The sequence below is a fragment of the Andrena cerasifolii genome, chromosome 6, assembly GCF_050908995.1.
Source record: "Andrena cerasifolii isolate SP2316 chromosome 6, iyAndCera1_principal, whole genome shotgun sequence".
Classification (NCBI taxonomy): Eukaryota; Metazoa; Arthropoda; class Insecta; order Hymenoptera; family Andrenidae; genus Andrena; species Andrena cerasifolii.
In genome coordinates this window covers 1,920,696-1,940,672 of record NC_135123.1, presented here as the reverse complement: position 1 = coordinate 1,940,672, position 19,977 = coordinate 1,920,696, and the positions used below count along the sequence as shown (strand labels likewise).

The 19,977-nt window shown below is 34.8% G+C and overlaps 3 protein-coding genes across 4 annotated transcripts in view; 1 reads left to right on the top strand and 2 right to left on the bottom strand.

Annotated features, from left to right (window-relative positions):
• Nop5 (nop5 ribonucleoprotein) overlaps positions 1-19,977 on the top strand; it is a 199,136-nt gene that overhangs the window by 106,254 nt on the left and 72,905 nt on the right. The gene's annotated exons all lie outside the window — the stretch shown is intronic.
• Rab35 (RAS oncogene family member Rab35) lies at positions 304-15,024 on the bottom strand. Of its 2 annotated transcripts, XM_076814167.1 has the most exons (4): positions 14,398-15,024; positions 11,741-12,165; positions 2,818-2,842; positions 1,923-2,038 (listed from the first exon to the last, which is right to left on the bottom strand). In XM_076814167.1, exons 1-3 carry the CDS (start codon positions 14,447-14,449, stop codon positions 2,822-2,824), a joined length of 498 nt encoding a protein of 165 aa, XP_076670282.1. In that variant the 5' UTR covers positions 14,450-15,024; the 3' UTR covers positions 1,923-2,038; positions 2,818-2,821. The 2 variants fall into 2 exon arrangements, with proteins under 2 accessions (XP_076670281.1, XP_076670282.1); XM_076814166.1 differs by lacking the exon at positions 2,818-2,842 and having other exon boundaries at positions 304-2,038; positions 14,398-15,010.
• The window catches only part of LOC143369727 (kinesin-like protein Klp61F), a 35,254-nt gene continuing 21,267 nt past the window's right edge, over positions 5,991-19,977 (bottom strand). The window contains exon 16 of the mRNA XM_076814038.1: positions 5,991-6,003. The gene's annotated coding sequence lies outside the window, so the exon portion shown is untranslated. The remainder of the gene's footprint in view (positions 6,004-19,977) is intronic.

Here is a 19,977-nt window from a genome sequence, read left to right as displayed (position 1 = left end):
CGACGAAAAAATTACCAAATGTTCTTTAAATGTTGCTCTTTTAAGCGCAAAAAGTTTTGTAAAAATATACGCTTGCGCTTCTTAAAAAAAAATCACAAATATTCGCCTCTTTTGGGCCGCCTGACTAGATATATAACCCCTTAAGTCAAATGTAGCGTACGATACAGTAATTACACAATACATTGGGAATGTAACAATTTTAATACCAAAATACATAAAAACAAGGGTATGCCAATGAAAGCTTGAAAGCAACAGCGAAACTGATTAGATAATGATGTTTATAAAAAAACAATATAAAATATATGAGTTGCGTACATGTAAGGTCATATTTATTTATATTTTAAAGTATATAATTCATATTACAATGCTGTAACTGTATAACAGTAAACAATATTGAATATACTTGATTAGAATACTTGTGACATGCCACTAAAACTGGCAAGTAGAATATTTACACATTATACCATACCGCTTAATTGCCTCATTTAACAGATATGTTGTTTAGATAAAAAAATTACAACATTAATTACGATAAATTCATAGGGACTCATTCATGACGGTATTACAGCGGCAGCTGAATTGGTATCCTAACTATTATCACAGATGGAAAGAAGACATTTATCATACTGCTATAGCATGTATAGCGCATTAACCATACCATATTTATCACCAAACTGGATAAATTATTCTATACTTACATGTTCGTCTTTCCTGCTACAATAAAATTTTCGCCTTCGTATTTAAGGTAAATAATTTTGTTAATAAATTTAACTTGAATGTTTCGAGCATGGAAATATTACATGTTCTGCTGATCAAAAGGTTTGTAAATATAAACAATTATAATTTAAGTCATAATATTAGTAAAGATATAAATCGCTAAATTCGTACATATGAAAAGTGAAATTTCCACAGTTTACACACGTAAAGCCATAAACTTTTATCTTATTGTATCGGCGATAAAACTTACGGAATTATTATAGGCAGAAATATTATTACATTAGAAAAATGTTTCATTAATAATTTGTAGTGAAGAGTAATAATTTCACACAATCTATTTACTTTTAACGTGCAAAACAACCATATTCTATTGCATGTACTTAAATAAAACTTGTGGTTTTAAAAACAATGTAACCTTTTTCTCTGCCAAATAAAAAGCTTGCCTCTGTTATACCGTAAACATTTTTTTTACTGTTTATTTGAATTCGATTTATTTACAGTGCACTAAAAAGCGTCATCAAACCGCAGGAACTTTCTACAACAAAATATACTAAAACATATCTGGAATTGCTGATAATTTGATCGCCTCCTTCTTATTAAACATTAAGCGTTATGTATTAACTCTTATTATGGTAACTCATTAAAAAGAATCTTTCTGTAATTATATAAATGTCATATATAGTATTTTTATTCTGCTCAAAAGATTTGGATAAAGCTTTTGTACAATGGATATTTACTTTATGTTCCAGTTTATATCGCGTTTCCTTCTTAAATTATTGCATGTTATGCAAAGCACGAATAAAAAGCAGCTATATGATTTTATATTTTCTCCCTTGATTCTTTCGCAAGTTGTACAATAGAAATAGCCGTTTATATTTTCAATGCTGCATTCAAAATATGCGACATGTTGGAAGGCATGTTGCTTATAAAATTACTCTGCCTAAATGAACACTACACACTTATAATATTTGCATCCTATGTATATTGAATGTTGCTAGCATCAAAGTATACTTCTATGAGGATACAATCTTCGATGTTGTAATTTTAATACAAAACTTAATGGTTTTAAAAAAAAAAACATCAGTATAACATTATTTGACCATTTTCTTGCTACAGCATGACCTCTGTTTACTTTTACTTGACTTTCGTTATCATGTCAAACAGACAACAGATGCATGCTTATACAATGCTGTTAACAACATTTCTTTTTATGCTGCTTTGTGCTTTTCCTCAGGTTCACTGTCTCGCTGGTTTGTATAGCTTGTCGCTCCTTCCTTTCTTTTTTGGTCCTTAATACTTGCCGTGTTATTGCCATGAACATCTGCGCACAACAAATTGAGATTAATCTATGATTAGTTTGGTACATATTTATCATAAGGAAACGATTAAGCCGATATCTGCACTAACAGGGCACTACAAAATAATTTCGTATTCCTTCAAACTTTTCACATAGTGACTATTGCGCTTAAGGGGTTATACTTAGTCAAGCGGCCGAAAAGAGGCGAATGTTTGTGAATTTTTTTTGAAAAAGCGGGAACATATATTCTTACAGAACTTTTTGCGCTTAAAAGAGTAACGTTTAAAGAACATTTGGTAATTTTTTCGTAGAAAAATATTTACGTTTATAATAAAGTAACAACCCACGTCCAAGAAACCTTTTTAAAAATTTGGAATTTCCGAAATATTACCAAAAATTACCAAGTGTTCTTTAAATGTTGCTCTTTTAAGCGCAAAAAGTTTTGTAAAAATATCCGCTTCTTAAAAAAAAATTCACAAATATTCGCCTCTTTTTAGCCGCCTGACTAGGTATAACCCCTTAATACAGGGTGAGTCGCGCAATTTCTACAGGCTTTAACTCTTACATGGTTGGAGGCAGCAGAAAATGGTGAAGGGAAAAGTTGAATGGCATAAAAATGACTATATGTATTTCTATGAGCTCAATTTCTTTTCAAGTGGAACGATGCACCAGGAAAGGGTATTAATTTTCTAAATGGAACTATCTACATTCTTTTCTTTTACATAAATCGATTCACCTGAACAATTTCTGTATATTCGTGAGAATATTTAGTAAATGATTCGTGAAAAGTACGCTTTATTTACCTCGTTAAGTGCCTCCTGAACTGCACTATAGGGCAGGTGCAATAAAAAGATATGGGTTTATTTTTAAAGATCTATGTAACAGTAAAATACCGGCAAGTAATAATTTTGCAGAAAATCCAAGTTCACGAATGTTTCCTCTTTTAAATTAAATCACGTTTGCGTTAACAACTTTTTGGTATGTATTGTTTTAAGTATAAAAATGTACACACTTAAACCAGGTGCGTTATATAAACTTTTTCTAAGCTTTGATTAATTTTATTACTAATTATTCAAATTATTCTCAACTGTTTTTACTTTAACTAAAGGTTGATTAGTTTCGGAAATTGTTACACATCCAAAGTAGGAAGGTAACACTACAACCAACATGTTATTAATCAAAGCCTCATTTTATAATTCAAATAATTTGGAATAAAAATAAAAAAATGTATTTTTGGTCAAATCAGGCTAGTAGATATGTATATCCTGAGTAAAAATAAGGAAGGAAGATTATATAAACTTGTTCTCAAGAATGCTTTATAGAACACTGAGAACGCTAGTACAGAATGTACAGAGTACAATAACGTACTTACCAGCGATGCATTAGAGTGTAAGAATAGATTGACAGTAATTTACCTAATCTATTCATTCGAGCCCTATTTACTACTAGAGGTGGCTGAAAATGATCGCTACAACTTACACCTGTACCAGTAAATGTTTCCCAACTGTGCTACATGTTAAACTATTACGATTGTTCTTTAACTCGGCGGGAGGCGCTACTGAGTAAAATTCACCACAGAGGCGCTAGTTGCGAAAATATGAAGACTGTTTGAGTTTTTGTTACAATTTTTTAAAGAACTTTAATAAAGATTTTAAGATATTTTATAAATTTTGTTTGATTCTTAACACACTGTACTTTAACATAAAAATAAAAAAGTTAAAAAAAAAATTCTGAAACTGTGGTTTTTTACGTCTCAATTTTGGGTATTTTTGACCCGGTAGCAACAACCTGCGAATACTTATTTGACTTTTGTACACGTTTGAATTTTTATCCCTGGGATAATGTGAAACAAAACTTTGCTGAACAAAGTTCAATGTACACGATAAATAAATTGCAAAAATTATCAATGAAAATTGATAAAAAGTTCCTGAACATTTCTATGTAGAGAATCCAACGAATCCAACATTTTTTAGTGAAAGTAGATGGCAGCTTATTTTCTTATACAGTTGTATTAATTGCTATCCTGCTATTGTACTCTGTGCATTATAATCTTGTAAATCATTCTCTTGGTAAATAATTTTCTAATTACTTTCTTATGTATCAATTTTGGGCCTAAGTTTATATTTTCTTTCCTCTTCTTAATTACAATATACATACGATTCGCATGATTCGTACAATAAACCTGGGTTACTTGGTACTTTTACGTACAAAAAATACAAAACGTTAAACATAACTTTTTGCAAAATTTTAAGTTATGTACATTACATGTTTACTATCTATTAGACAGGGGTTATCATGCAGTGCTATGTAATCTGGGAATTTCTGAACTTCTTCTGAAATATAGGGTGTCCCACCTAAACCAGACCACCGAATAATCTTCCCTAGTTGTGACGGTACACTGTTTCATACGCACTTCTAATGGTTTCAAAGAGATGTTGCAAGGAAGATTTTCATCCTTTCACCCATTTCATTTTAAGGGGATATTCCACTCTCTAGGTGGAAAAATCCCCCACCTTTCGGTGATGGTTTTTATAATGAAATACACACTTAACGTTTTCGAATTTTGGGGGGTACATTGTACCACTCTTGAAATACAAAAAAAAATCTTTGTTGTTTGTTTATTTTACTTGTTTACTTAAATATTTCGCAGTGAAGTTGACGTTCTCAGAATTGCTGGCGGGTGAAATTTCGGACGACTGAATCATCGGAAACAAAAAAACCAAACATATTCTTAATTTGCAGGAGTACGGCTATCTCGCTAACCTCAAATATCTTAAGATTTTTTAATATTTTCCCACATTTTATATCTATTAAACAGAAAAGAAATGCTGCCCTTTTCAGTACTTTCAACTTTGATCGACTCCCATTTTAATAATTTTTGTTCAAAATTGTTATTTCGTGGAAAGCGAGATAATCATACTCCTGCGAATTAGAAACATGTTTGGTTTTTTTATTTCCGATGATCCAGTCGTGCGAAATTTTAACCGCCAGCAATTCTGAAGCCGCTAACTTCACAGCGAAATATTTATGTAAACAAATGAAATAAACAAACAACAAAGATTTTTTTTGTATTTCAAGATTGGTAGAACATACCCCCAGAAATTCGAAAACGTTAAGTGTTTATTTCATTATAAAAACATCACCGAAAAGTGGCCGATTTTTCGGCAGAGGGAGTAGAATGTCCCCTTAAGATTATACTATTATACATGTTTGGATGCATATTTGAGTCAGCTTTAACACACAGGAGAAAGAAACATGTACTTTCATGGAAAAAAACATGAATGATCTTGAAAATTCCAGAGGGAAAAATAACACTTCTGACCAGCGGTGGGTTTACTACGTTATATCGAAGTTACTACGTCACACGCGTAAAAAATGCAACTAACTAATTGTATAAAATGTAAAAAATGTATTCAATGTCAAAAATTCAAATACAAACTATTAACCTCTAGTTATTGCATTGAATTTTACTGCACAATATTTTAAAATACTTTAAAAAGAAAGATTGAAATGTAATTATAAAAATTATAAATAATTTGAAATTTTTTAATAAATTTCATATCTTCGGTGTGCAAAAGATACTCGAATTTTTACATATATTAACATGGATTCTGAAGAAATTGATGAAACTTTAGCAGATTATTTCTTTGGATTTCCATTTAGTAGTATTGAATCTGACCACTTTAGGAACTTTGTTCATAAATTGAGTCCAACACATAAAATTCCAACTTGAAAGACATTGTCGAATAATTTACTTAACACAAAATTTAAAGATTACAAAAAATCAATGATCAGCGTGGAATCCAAAGGTGCAGTTCTACTTTTAGAAAGAAAAGTAGATGGATTTATCATCCAACAATAAGTATGTTGTTGCAATTTTGAATTTAATGAATACGGTATGTCCATGCAGGTTTTTTCAAACAATATGATTTTATACAGTAAAATACATGAACGTAATAAAGTTAAGCTATTGACTACGTCTTATTCTACACGTAGAGAATTCACTTTTCTGCGTTAGGTAAAATATGGACCCACCACTGCTTCCGACACATTTTTTGTATTGTCACAATTAGGGAACATAAGTAGTAGTAGGTAGCCTAGGTGAAATACCCTGTATATTATATTAAAATTACTATCTATTTAATCAAAATTTAACATTGTTCTAAGACAGAACATACACAGTATGCGTTTTATCCCTTTCATGCTTAGTCTGTAGAATAAATAGGTCAGGGTTGACTAACTGGTGGCTCGTGAGCCACCGCGGGCACCTCCGCCTTGCTGCCACGCTGAACGATCCCCGTCCATACCGACCAAACTCTGACGATCGCAGTCGATTCCTCCTTCTTTCCTTCTCTTTTAGACTGCGATCTTCAGAGTCTGAGAGGTATGAAGGGGGCCTTTCAGCGTGGCAGCAAGGCAGGGGTGCCCCAGGTGGCTCGCGAGCCACCAGTTAGGCAACCCTGATGTAGGTGAAACAAACAGGACCGTCTGATCCTTGAGATATAGGGAATTGATATGCGAGACTTACAGAGTGTTTGCCAACAGATTCATGCCAAACTTTAGGACTTACCAAAGTAAACAACAAATTTTTATAAACATTAATCCAAAAATCATTTCTTTCCATATTATGATGATTTGTTTATGCTCTGGTGAGAGGATAACAGATTGCATCATATACATATATAGGTATCTAAGAAGGGAACATCCCGAACCCGGAAATTCCAAAAATTCTGAAACTATGTGAATATGTAGGGAATTTCCTCCTGATTACAACGCAATTATTGCTTGCTATCCAAATTCACTCTAAGAGGGTGGAATTGACCCCTGAAAAGTCCGGTTATTTACCGATTTTGTGTTATAACTCCTGAATTGTAAAAGAATTTGTTTACCAAATGATAGATCTAATTAAAAGAAGTAACTTTTGTCTGGAAACTTTTTTCTCTCTCTTACAGTTCGCAAGTTATAACACAAAATCGGAAAATAGCCAAATTTTCAGGGGTTAATTTCACTCCCTTTGAGTGAATTTGGGCAGCAAACAAAAATTGCGTTGTAATCAGGAGGGAATTCCCTACATATTCACGAAGTTTCAGAATTTTTTGAATTTCCAGGTTCGGGATGTTCCCTTGTAAGTTCTATTGAACAATGACTTTCGGTCATTCCACAAGAAACTTAATAATGCACGACCTCTTCGATTTTCCTGTTTCACTCTGCCGCAGTTTTACTTATGAGGACATTTAGAAAGTGTAATGTACAGTACACTAGTTCATGTTACACTAAAATGAACGACAGACATATCGAACATTTGCTACAGGTGAGAATAACATTTGGCTAAGGAAAACGTTTTATGGCTCGAAAAGGAATGATTTTTCAGACCAGTGTTTATTAAGCATTTTTTGTTTCTTTTTCCTTATGAGTATTATATGCTCCTACATTTGGCACGAACATTTTTGGACACCCTTTATAAGAAGGCATGCAGAAATAAATGTTGACATGTCTCTGAAAATTTTATAATAGATACGGGTAATTCAGATCATAAAAGTATATAGACATGTTTCTTACGATACATACTTCATCATTTTATTAAGGGGACCTTCCGGTCTAGATCCCCAAAAATAGGTGATCTTTAGGAATTAATTAAAGGAAAACTACTACATGTAATTTAATGAGACTTTTTGCATTGTATTAAGGGTGTTTCAAATTATAGAAATATATTTTTTGTTTTATAATTAATCATTGCAGACGGCACTGGGGAGTCGTTAAAGTCAAGGCGTCAAAAAATTGATCCAAATCGGTGGGACCTGTATCTCCAAAAATTATTATCCGATTCGACTGAAACTTTTTTTATTTTGAAGAATATACTGCTGGTTAGAGGGGAAACCAGAAAAATTACAGAAATCACATTTTTTTAGAGAACAACGACACTTGAAATTTGAAATCACTTTTTCCCTATAGTTTTCATCCTTTCAACGCCTTAGAAAATTATAATTTTTCAATTTTTTGTAATTTTGTCTGGTATCCCCCTTAGCCAAAAGTAGATTCTTCAAAATAAAAAAGTTTCAGTCGAATCGGTTAATAACTTTTGGAGATACAAGTCCCACCATTTTGAGAACTCTGTTTCGAGAAAAACGCGTTTAAAGTTTTACGTGGGCGCCGAGTGCCCGGTTGTTGCCCATGCATTTGCCGCTACTCAAATCCTTTAAATACATATTCCTAAAAATGAAATAAAAAAAAAATCGATTTTTAGACCGGAACCTCCCCTTAAGCAGCAAAGAGATTAGTCATGTACAAAGTGAGTCACGAGAAATATGATACCATTGAATCTAATAATACAAATAAGTACGTGGAACATAATATAAATAGTTGTGAAGCACACACATAATTCTATTTTGCCAGAGTTCTTTCTAAAGTATTAAAGTCATTACCAATGTTTTAAATGGAATCATACATTTTTATCCCGCGCATGTTATACAAAACATCAAAATGAGTTAGACTGTGTACCACAGCAACCTTAAAATGGTCTTGAACTGTAAAATTTCCAAAATCCTGGAAAATTAAAAAATTTTCAAATCGAATTAGGCTAATGGGCCAGCACTATAGTCAATTCATTCAACAGAATTTAATTTCTATCTATCCAAGAAACTAAGACAATGTCTATTATGTCTATTCTAGTCAACATAAGTGAACGAATCACAGCGTTCGTGCATCCATTTTTTTTTAACATATTAAGCAAAAGCCAGTGGCGGATTTAAGATAAAAGGCCCAGCTGGCAAACGTTCTGGGGGGCCATTTGGGGGGGACGGGGGAATGAAGAGGTAGTTTACTAAAAACAGGCTAAGTGTAGTAGTATGAAACAAAATGTAGTGTTTGGATATCTATACCTAATCATAATTTTTTTTTGGTCATGGGGCCATGCGGGGGGCCTTCTGTGCAGGGGCCTAGGCGGCAATTGCTCATTAGCCGCCCTGTTAAATCCGCCACTGACAAAGGCACTGCAATCTCTTTCTAAATATTCAAATACATGTATCGTCATCCGAGGACATCACTTTGAACTTTAAATGTAGTTTGAATAAAATAATTTTATGCCTCAAAGATCCCATTGTTTGATTTAAAATTTCACAGTTCAAGGTAATACCATGCTACATAATTGAAGTTGGTTTGCTTTCAGCTATCATTTGCACTAAACAGAAATGTTTAATTCTATTACAAAGAAAACGGCATTAATGACCTTGGCAAAACAAAGTTATGCATATCAGTTCTTTCTTTGAAACCATTTAAATTATGCTCTACACTTTTACCACCTTGTATCTTCAAATCCAATGGAAACACTTTGGTGCTCTGTATCTCGTGATTCACCCTGTATAAGAGTAGAAATTAAAGAAAATTTACAGACCAAATTCTTCCATTTTTATACTATAAAACTGAATAATTTCTTTCAAAAACGTTCTTTTCGAAAATGAAACTTCCTACGAAAAATATTTATTCTGTCATTTTTGTTGGTTGTGCAGTATTAATAATTTGTGCTGCTCGAAAACAATACACAGCGGTCGCTCATTTTACAAACGCCTCTTTCCACTGTGCATTTGTTCACTCAGGACGATTTATCGCCATGCACATGTCTACATACATAAAGCATAATTCCAAATAGATTTGTATATTATATTATATTATTAACCCTTTGTTGACACTCTGGGTTGTGAGCCACCCATAAGCTGATTTTGACGCTCTGTACCTTCTATATGCAAAATGAATACCTTTTCTCCAAAGCTGACTTACAAACTATTTTTTCTCTCAAAATATTATATCCAAGCAAAAACTCTGTAGATTTTTAGCTTCTAATATTGAAATTTGTAAAAGTTACAACTACTGAAAGACTTTCTTCGTTTTTTCTCGACATGTGGTAATCTAGAATTTTTTCACAAAAACTGTGATTACATTTCAATAAAAAAAAGACTATTGGAATATATTCTAGAGATCTTAAAACTGATCCATGATTTTTGTTATGACGATTGGATTCTTTAGATGATAATGACAGTTGTTCAAAAATTGCTCTGGGTGTGAGCCACCCAGGTATGTTAAAGTTGCTCGAAAAAGGAGGTGTGTCAACGAAGGGTTAAAAAATTTACTTTTATCTCTCAATACCAGTTTATGTTATATGCTTCATTTTTCTGAAACTATATAAGAAATATATATTTTAATAATCTGAATTTCAACAAATTCAATTGAAATATTACAGATTCCAAATTTAATTTACACATGTACCTTTTTTGTACTATTTTTCCTTCCATTGTTTTTAATATTTGCATAAAAATAAATATTGAGTTGGCTAATATTCGCAACTAAAGATTTGTTAGATATGTATGGCACAGAGGAATTTACTATTAAGTAGCAGATATACTTAATTGCACATTGCATGGAACAGTACAATATCGGGATATTATTCCGAAAGGAACCGGTGGCCGATCGAGATGAGATTTGGGGGGAGGGAGGTGTGCACCCTAAATCTAAAATTGTAACTTCGGGTATATATTAGTTTCCGAAATATTAATAAAAAAATTACTGTTGATTTTTTTTAAAATTTTTTTTACGTTGTGCAGCCCCCCCCCCCTACCCGGGAACCCTCCCGTCCTGCCATTTTTTATTTTTAAAATTTTGAAACCACAGTCTGATTTTTAACATCGCCAAACTCACATCGGTTCGCTACCACGCTTTACGCGCCCGCGAGCGGGCGCGTGCCCCCCGCCCTGGTCTAGCCCCAACCAATACTAATACCCGGGACAAGTTGGAAAATGGAATGCGTTGTGTCGGTAAAAGTCAACAGAAATATTGTTAAGACCGGGGACCGTGGTAAAGTGATTTAAAAAATCGGTAAAGTGTACCCTTTTATGCACAATTACCCCTGTATCTTTTGAACGCATCAAGGGGCTATACCTAGTCAGGCGGCCCAAAAAAGGCGAATGTTTGTGAATTTTTTTTGAAAAAGCGGTAGCATATATTCTTACAGAACTTTCTGCACTTAAAAGAGCAATATTTAAAGAACATTTGGTAATTTTGTCGTAGAAAAATATTTACGTTTATAATAAAGTAACAACCCACATTCAAGAAGCCTTTTTATAAATGTTGAATTTCTGAAATATTAATTTAAAACAAAATGGCGGCTATTGAAAGTTGAAATCCTAATTTTATGGTGCAAAAATCACGCGAAAAACATCACAATTTCAACTTTAAATAGCCGCCATTTTGTTTTAAATTAATATTTCGGAAATTCCCTCCGTCAACCTGAGGATACATTAATATATTAACGAAATCTTTTTTGTATTTTGATTTTAAATAGTCTGACTCCGAATGGCAGTGCTCACCGCAAAACCAAATTTTTAAAAACGCTTCTTGGATGTCGGTTGTTAGTTTATTATAAATGTAAATATTTTTCTACGAAAAAAATACCAAATGTTCTTTAAAATTTGCTCTTTTAAGCGCAAAAAGTTTTGTAAAAATATCCGCTTGCGCTTCTTAAAAAAAAATTCACAAATATTCGCCTCTTTTGGGCCGCCTGACTAGGTATAACCCCTCAATTGCCGAAGCTAAAATTTTATATTTGGTGTCTTTCCACACCCCCCGTAAGGCCCGCCAAGTTTCATTTCGATCGGTCAAGGACCCCTTTCGGAAGTACGGCCCAATATCGAAAACGCTTTCTCAACGAAATTCTATTAAATAACACATGTTACTTACTTCTTGAACATTAATATTGTCTTTAGCAGAAGTTTCAAACAACTGAATCCCCATTTGATTAGCAAATCTTTGTGCATCTTCCGTTAATACCACCTTCTCATTAGGCGCATCATTCTTATTCCCTACAAGTACCCTGTTCACCACATCACAATTTTGTTCGATCTCGTGCAACCATCTTTTAACATTAGCAAACGAATCACCACTGGTCACATCGTACACAACTATAACACCATGTGTTCCCCTGTAGTAAGTCGAAGTTATTGTCCGGAAACGTTCTTGCCCAGCTGTGTCCCAAATTTGGAGCTTTACTCTCTCACCATCTACTTCCACAGTTTGTATTTTAAAATCCACTCCTATCGTAGTTATGTAACTGCCGTTAAAAGTATTGTCAGCAAATCGTAAGAGCAACGAACTTTTCCCTACACCTTGAACAGAAAAATGAAATAGAGATATAGTCGAACGTGTATAATTTCCTTAGATCTATATATATATATATATGTACAAAAGAATATAAAGAAATCCTTATATTCCACTCCATATAATTTTCATTTTTATTAATTACTAGCTTTAATACTCGGCTTCGCCCGGAATTTATATTCTGATTTTATAAAAAAAAATTTTATTTTTGTTTTTTTTTAAATAGTGACATTCATCTGGATTAATCAAGCATAATGAACTGTGGCACATTTTGTGATCCTAGAGTTTATCGGTCGAAAGTTTTTAGGCGATAAACACACAAACGTATTAGAAGCTTTCTGCTTGATATATTAAGATACAATCAACTCGCATATCCTATGATTTAAACAGGAAGATATTCTGTTAAATAAATAAAAGTTACATTTATCCCATTTCAACTCGTCAACATTGTATCTCTGAATTTACAGCTTTGAGACTAAATTCTTATTCTTAAGCAGGGTTGCCAGATCTTCTGCCGGAGTCTCAGGTTTTGAACCGTTGTCTCCGGCCTCAGGCAGGCACAATAAAAATCTGCTGCAGAATAGAGTATTAGCGAATTCGGTAGGCATGTACTGGTGCAGCATGCCATAAAAAAAAGTAAAAAAATAATCAAATCTGTAACAAATTTTAATAAATATTCATAATGCTTTTATTATTATTATTATCACTCCTTTACAAGAAGTCATTATTATAATGCATTTTAGATGCCTGTTTTTTTATTGGCCCTTTTTTCTCCCACCTTCCCCATTAGGGCGGAGCGATAAGTGCGGGATAATTGTCTTTTGATTATCCAAACACAACTGTAACAAAATTTGTAAAATATTCATGCCTGCAGGCAGGGTTGCCAGATCTAAAGCATTCAGCCGGAGTCTCAGGTTTTGAACAGTTGTCTCCGGCCTCAGGCAGGCACAATAAAAGTCACCGGCAGAATAGAGAATTAATATTCGTTAATGCGAATTCGGCAGGCATATACTGGCACTGCACTGGTGTAACATGCCATAAAAAAATAAAAAAAGCTATTAAAATCTGTAATAAATTCTAATAAATATTCATATAATACTTTTATTATTATCTCTCACTCCCCCCCGTCCGACTGCAATCCTCAGTGATCCTCAACGAAATTGAAATCTCCGACAAAAGATCAAGCCTGACCTGACAACCCTGCCTGCAGGTTCCTTTTTCTCCTAAACAATCATGTAATCATACAATCATTTTTAGGAGAAAAAGGAACCTGCAGACATGAATATTTTTACAAAATTATTTTACAGTTGTGTTTGGTTGATCAAAAGACAACTATCCCGCACCCAGGCCAACTGAAAATTCAAATTTACCCAACCCTATTCCAATCCTCCACGAAATTGAATTCTCCAGCAAAAGATCAGACCTGATCTGGCAACCCTGTAATCTTAAGGATTCAGTTCCTGAATTAGTACATAACATGTAATTGCTTATATTTGTTGTTTGTGCTTAAAAATGATATTTCTTAATAAAAATATTCGCATGCTTTTGGAGTGATACAAATATTCTAATTTCATTTAAAAAGACATAGCACACAATGAAACTTTCATATATCACCGAACGAAAATAAAAGAGGAACCGACTGTTGATAAAAAAATGGTTAATTGAAATACTAAAACCTCCAGTTTGAGTGCCTATTTAAAATCTACGATATTTGCATTATTAAACCCCAGTTGCACTGTTTTGCATTCATTTGAATTTAACTTCTTCCACAAACAATTTCTTAGCATGATTTTCTTAAAAAGTTCAACCAGACATTGCGATACACTACATGTGCTACCGATATTACAGTAGAAAAATAACAGTCTTAGCGTACTATTTGTAACTTACAACATTTACGTATTTTATTTATTTACGGTAAATTAAATTTATTCGCTCAGACAAACGCGTACACAAACTTTTAGCATATTATTCTCCACATCTGTTGGAAAAATAAGTTCCCCTAGACTGCATATTATGATAAGTTTCTTGTTTCTTACAACGTGTAGTGTCAATTCGCATAAAGAAACGCAATTTTTTGATAAACTTTAGTTCTGGTAAATTTGTATCGCCTAGTTTGTATTAAAAACGTAAGTGGCATATTATTGTCGTATAATTAACTATAGGTTATCGTTATTGATACATGTACGAGTGTGCTTTCGTTACTCCATATATTTGACGCTGATCAGAATTCGTACACTTACCACTATCTCCTATTATTAGAAGCTTAAATAAATGATCATATTCCCGGGCCATTTTGACATGTATGACGTGCAAATTTATCAAACGTTTCCTGTCAAAAACGGTTCGAAATATGGACGATACATTCACTGTATCTCGATTTATGCAGGTTGTCTACGAGCAGATGCGGAAAATGGAATATCTGACTTTGTGCAAATCGCGACAAGGTTTGCGGCTTGCCCGAAGTAAAGGACTCCAGTATCAAATCAGCGCCATGTTTATTTGTCACGATATCACAATTCATTATCACCACTGGGAAAAAATTATATTCGGTGAAGATGATACCTATCCCGCATCACTCGTAACAATAAGCGCACCATTTATTTTAAAGGCTGTACTTTTATGTAATGATAATCATTTGTATGCATCTGCTAATAAATACCATTGGTCGAAAGAGAAATATTTTCGCGAATGTATAATTTTAATTAATTCGAAATTTCCATTATTTTATATAATGAACCAGACGATTAACATTTCGAAGCTTTCACATTGCTGCTTAAGTTTATTAAGTACATATGTTATTAGACTTTTCTTAATAAATAGTATGTATGCACATAGAATGAAGCACGGCTTTCGTATTCAGGGAAATAAATTGACACCATCCCTACCAATGGACTTACAGGAATCATTCAACGCTTTGTGTTGTTATCTCGGGGAATGTGTTGACATATATGCATGCTATATGTGTGTATGTTGTTCATAGTCCATACATATATTCTAAATGATGCGGAGCGGCAGTAGTTACTATTAAGTATATTAACCTAATACATATCAAATTTAATGTTTTACGGTGATACATATATCTCAACGCCCTCCCCCCCCCACTAACAGAAATAGAATATAAACCTGATTAAATTTACTAAAGCTTATTAAATATTTATACCTAAATTTACCAAGGTCAGACACAATTTAATAATTTAATTTTTCTTTATTACTGTTACTTTATAATTTCCTTATTTATACAATATAAAGAATAGGTTTTAAAATAAAACAATTAAAAGGTATATATTTTGTAAAATCTGAAATATTTGTATTATAAAAACTATACATTCATTTAATTTGCACTTATAAGGGCATGTTTAATTGTTCACATTGAAAAGATTATCGATAGACTGCGAATGTTTATGCACGTAAAATATGCCAATATGCACGAAAAATATGCCAATATTGCATATCTATCGTAGATCTGCTTAGAGCATATAAACATAAAAGAGGCATGCAATGAGGGAAAATGTAGACGGCGGTAGAAAGAGAAAGATATACATTGGGGACACCCTCTCTCTATCTATACATAGTTTCGTGTAGGTCCAAATGAATCCTGCATTTGCCAGGCGAAGGTTAAATTTGGTATTATCTTGCATTGTAGTATGTCATACTTAATAAAATCTGTGGTAGATATATTTAGGTATATTGGTCGGGAAAGAAATATAACAATGAAAAGTAATATTATCAGAGTTCCCTATTTTTTTTTTTGAGATTTCAAACTTTGTATGGATGTTTCAATTCACGCTTATGCGTATAGACTGCAGAGAAAACCGTTCCGTTTCAGTCGTGCATTGGTGGCGCTGGTGGCACATAGAATTCTCTAGAATTCTCCCACTTCTAGCGCATGAAGCGTGCAGTTCATGCGCGCATGCGTATTTGTCTCTTCGAAAAACACCAAATTATGTGGTCTCCTCCTCGAAGTGACAGAAAATATAACCTACATATATGCTACATGACAATAAATGTTTATTGGATATTTCGTTCTTGTACGCTACATTTGTCAACTTTATATGGCCTAACATCCTTCCAAAACCTTTTTTTAACGCCGCAACGTATCTTTATGAAATCGTGTATAGCATATAGGTTATATTTTCTGTCACTTCGAGGAGCGGATTTTCTGTCCTCGAAGTGACAGAAAATATAACTTATATGCTACATGACAATAACTGTTTATTGGATATTTCGTTTTTACGCTACATTTGTCACCTTTTTTATATATTTTTTTTTTATTAATTTAACAGTTTTCCCACTTGTTTTATAAAGAGAAATCATGGCTGGAATTACCCCAAGTTAATTCTTTAATTCCAGTCAAATGGACATTTTTGTGTTATTGCTTCCAACTTTGTTACAACGTGAATTTATGCTTTCTCGGTCATACTAATAAAAACTAGTCACTTCAAACTATCAATTCATATAAAAAAATTTCAAATTTTATAGCGTTTCTTGCTTATGTAGCCGGAATTACCCTGCTTTCCCCTGTTTGCAGTATTCGAATTATAAAGCAACAAATACGCATGCGCGCAAAATATGCATTGGCTGCCTATTGTTTGATTTTCTGTAATTGCTGCTCGCATCATGAGGTAGAAGTTGGAGGATTCTAGGGAATTCTACGAATCAGGTTATGCAGTCTATGCACTCACTGCATGAAACGCGATCCAATTTCGAAGTGAACAGCACATCTAGAAAGTTTTAGGCAGGGTCGAAACGGAAGATAAGAAAAGAAGCAAATACGTGGCGCGCATTGTTATTTCTTAAAGGCTGTTACTGCTAAGTTTTTCGAACGTGTTCTTATAATGCTAACGTTACAGCTATACTCTAATCCAGAAGACGTACGAGAGCCTGCGATTGTATTCAATAGCCTTCAAAACCTTCAATTTACCCCGGGCGCGGATAATAAATAACTTTATTTTTCCTTTACACATCTGCTTACCAAATTTCGCTGGGTAAGCAGCAGTTCGTCCTGTAAAACTCATAAAATATGGTCTTCGCTTTCAATAATTGCCGCTGTTCAAGAAGAATAGAAAAACTCGGATTGAGAAAATCCAGGAACCAATGAAGCCATCAAATTTCGTTAGGAGTCGGTCCCCGATCCTTAGGACGAAGTAACCGGTGTGGTTAGGAAGTGTGCTTCGACCACCGTCCAAACGTCTCGAATTAAATTGATCGTAATCCATCCAACTGTATAGCTAATTGTAAGTAAGTTTGAACATTCCCGCGCAACCTCACGAGCATCAAACGCATAGAAAACCGTTCCGCTTCGTTACTGCAGTTCATGCGCTGTTGGAAACGGAACGCTATGGTTGCGCGCAGCGACTGCGCATTGATGCGCGGTTCCGTGGAGATTCCTAAATAGATGGCGGGTCCGTGCCCGTGGAGCGCTGAAGCACTCAGCTCACGAGTTGCGCGGGAATTTCAACGATGGAATGGAAATAAAGTGAAACTCTTTTGAATAAATTCTATGTTTGAATTTTTAATAAGTAGTTAGACATTGACTGTTCTGCTAACAACCCTGATAGCCAGATCTGGGCAGCAGAATCTGACGTCAGAACTGCAGCAGTCTGTGTCCGCATTTGGCTGCGTTCTGATGTGCAGAGCCTGAGGTGCAGTGCCTGATGTCAGATGGACAGCAGATCGACAGCAGATCGACAGCAGATTTCGCCGTCTGCTAGGCAATTGCTTGGTAATTCTGGACCTCAGATGGCGCTGTTGCTGTGCCTAGCAGACGGCGAAATCTGCTGTCGATCTGCTGTCCATCTGACATCAGGCACTGCACCTCAGGCTCTGCACATCAGAACGCAGCCAAATGCGGACACAGACTGCTGCAGTTCTGACGTCAGATTCTGCTGTCCAGATCTGGCTATCAGGGAAGTTCGATCTGACTTCTTACAAATTAACTCCTCGCTTGTCACCTCCGAGTGCCCTACTCCTCCAATTTCGGCGTGTTCCTCCAACTCCCTCTTCGAATTCCTTCGTCCAATCAAGGTAGTGACATACTTAAGTTTCGTCAGTGGGTTGTCCTCTAACTATCTCTCCGTCCTTGGCCCTTCCTTCGCGCTTCCCCCCTCTCGGCTGGTGGTCGAGGCACACTTTCTGATTACATATAGTTTACATAGGATGCGTACAGTACATACATTTCTAACAGGTAGGTAAGCGCAACCCTCAGGGTCAAGACGACGTCACCGGCGCAAAGTTTATGATTTTATGACTTTCAGCCTTTCCCGAACTGAGTTTTTATCCTAACAGGACGTCGGTAATTATTGAAAGCGAGGACAGAATTTTAAGTCGTTTTACGAGACGAGCAGCTGCCCGCTCGTCGAAATTTGGCACGCAGATGTGGAAGGAAAAGTTAAGCTATTTATTATCCTCGCTTGGCCTAACTGTAGTTTTGAAAATTACTGAATGCTATCCCAGGTTCTCGTACGCCTTCTGAGTTCAGGTATCAGCTACTAATATTGTATGAGCACGTTCGAAAAACTGGCATGGAAAAACCCTCGAGAAGCACAACGCGCTCTACGTGTTTACGAGTCCTGGCAATGAACTCTTCCTCGTCTCCGTTCCAATCTCGGTTAAAACCTTCCAGATGTGTTGTTCGTTTCAAACCCGCATGCCTACAATAAATCTTTCCGTTTACAAAGGATTTTGAATCACGCTCTACATCTAACGTCGATATCTCTATGTCTTATAGCTAACTTCACGCAATCACACATATTTACATCAGCGAGCATCGCAACAGCATAGACTGCAGGCAATGGTGATCAGGGGGACCAAGCTGTCTTTGTTTGGCTGAAGTTTTCCCGTTTAGTTAGCACCGCATTGGTAGGAGGCGCTAGGTACATCACACACACATACCTACGTGTATCAGTGAGCACGACACACAACCTTTCGACGTTGGTGAAATGTTACCATGACGACCGTCGTCATTTAGAAATGTTTGGCGCAGACACGAGGAAGTGTCCTCACTTTCCCTGGTTTACCCTTTCTAAGGCCGTCTGACCATGGATTGTCGCGTCAGTGACGCGTATGCAGCAGATAGAAGGATAAACATTGAAATTGAATATTTCTTCTTTTCTTAGGAAAAGAAAATATATTCAATTTCTTTGTATATCCTTCTATCTGCTGCATACGTGTCGCTGGCGCGACAATCCGTGGACAGGTTTAAAGTAAACGGTGCATTACACGTATACACATACACATACGTCCCGATTCACACCAATTCACACATTCACAGTTTAGTACGCACCTCATTGGTAGGAGGCGCTACAAACTCTGCTTGAACTTTCGTAAGAGGGAAGCTTGGCCCCCCTGCTCGCTGAGCGTAAAGGAGGATAGCAATAATGAAAGATAGAGAGGTTGGGTAGCGAAGTTAGGAAAGATGTCAATGAAATAATACTAATTTGCGAATCAATATTTTTTATTTATACGTAGAAGGATGTAATATTTTGTATAATCAATGTGCAATTGAGGACTCGGATTCAATAAGGGGACTACTTAGCGCTCTAAAATGCGAAAAATTATTATCCAAACGCTAAGAAAGATTGGAAAATTAAATGTTATTAAACTGAATTTTAAAAAATATAGTGTTGTAAAGCTCGTCAGGGCACATTTTTTCTGTTTACAGTTTGTTTATCCAATCATTACTATTCCAGCTAAAAATTATAAAGAAAAAAAATTTCATCGTCAAAAATCGTTATTTCTTTAAACATAAATTGCGATAACTTGAGTAAATATTAAGGGATCGTTATGAGACTTGAAATATAAAACTCAGAAAACTCTAGCAA

Excerpts from the sequence above, each read along its gene's own strand:
- Rab35 (XM_076814166.1), bottom strand. The coding sequence starts at position 14,449 with ATGGCCCGGGAATATGATCATTTATTTAAGCTTCTAATAATAGGAGAT. Across the intron at positions 12,166-14,397 it reads TCTAATAATAGGAGATAGTG|GTGTAGGGAAAAGTTCGTTG; the intron begins GTAAGTGTACGA and ends TTTCTGTTCAAG. Across the intron at positions 2,039-11,740 it reads ACAATATTAATGTTCAAGAA|ATGTTCATGGCAATAACACG; the intron begins GTAAGTAACATG and ends TGTTGTGCGCAG.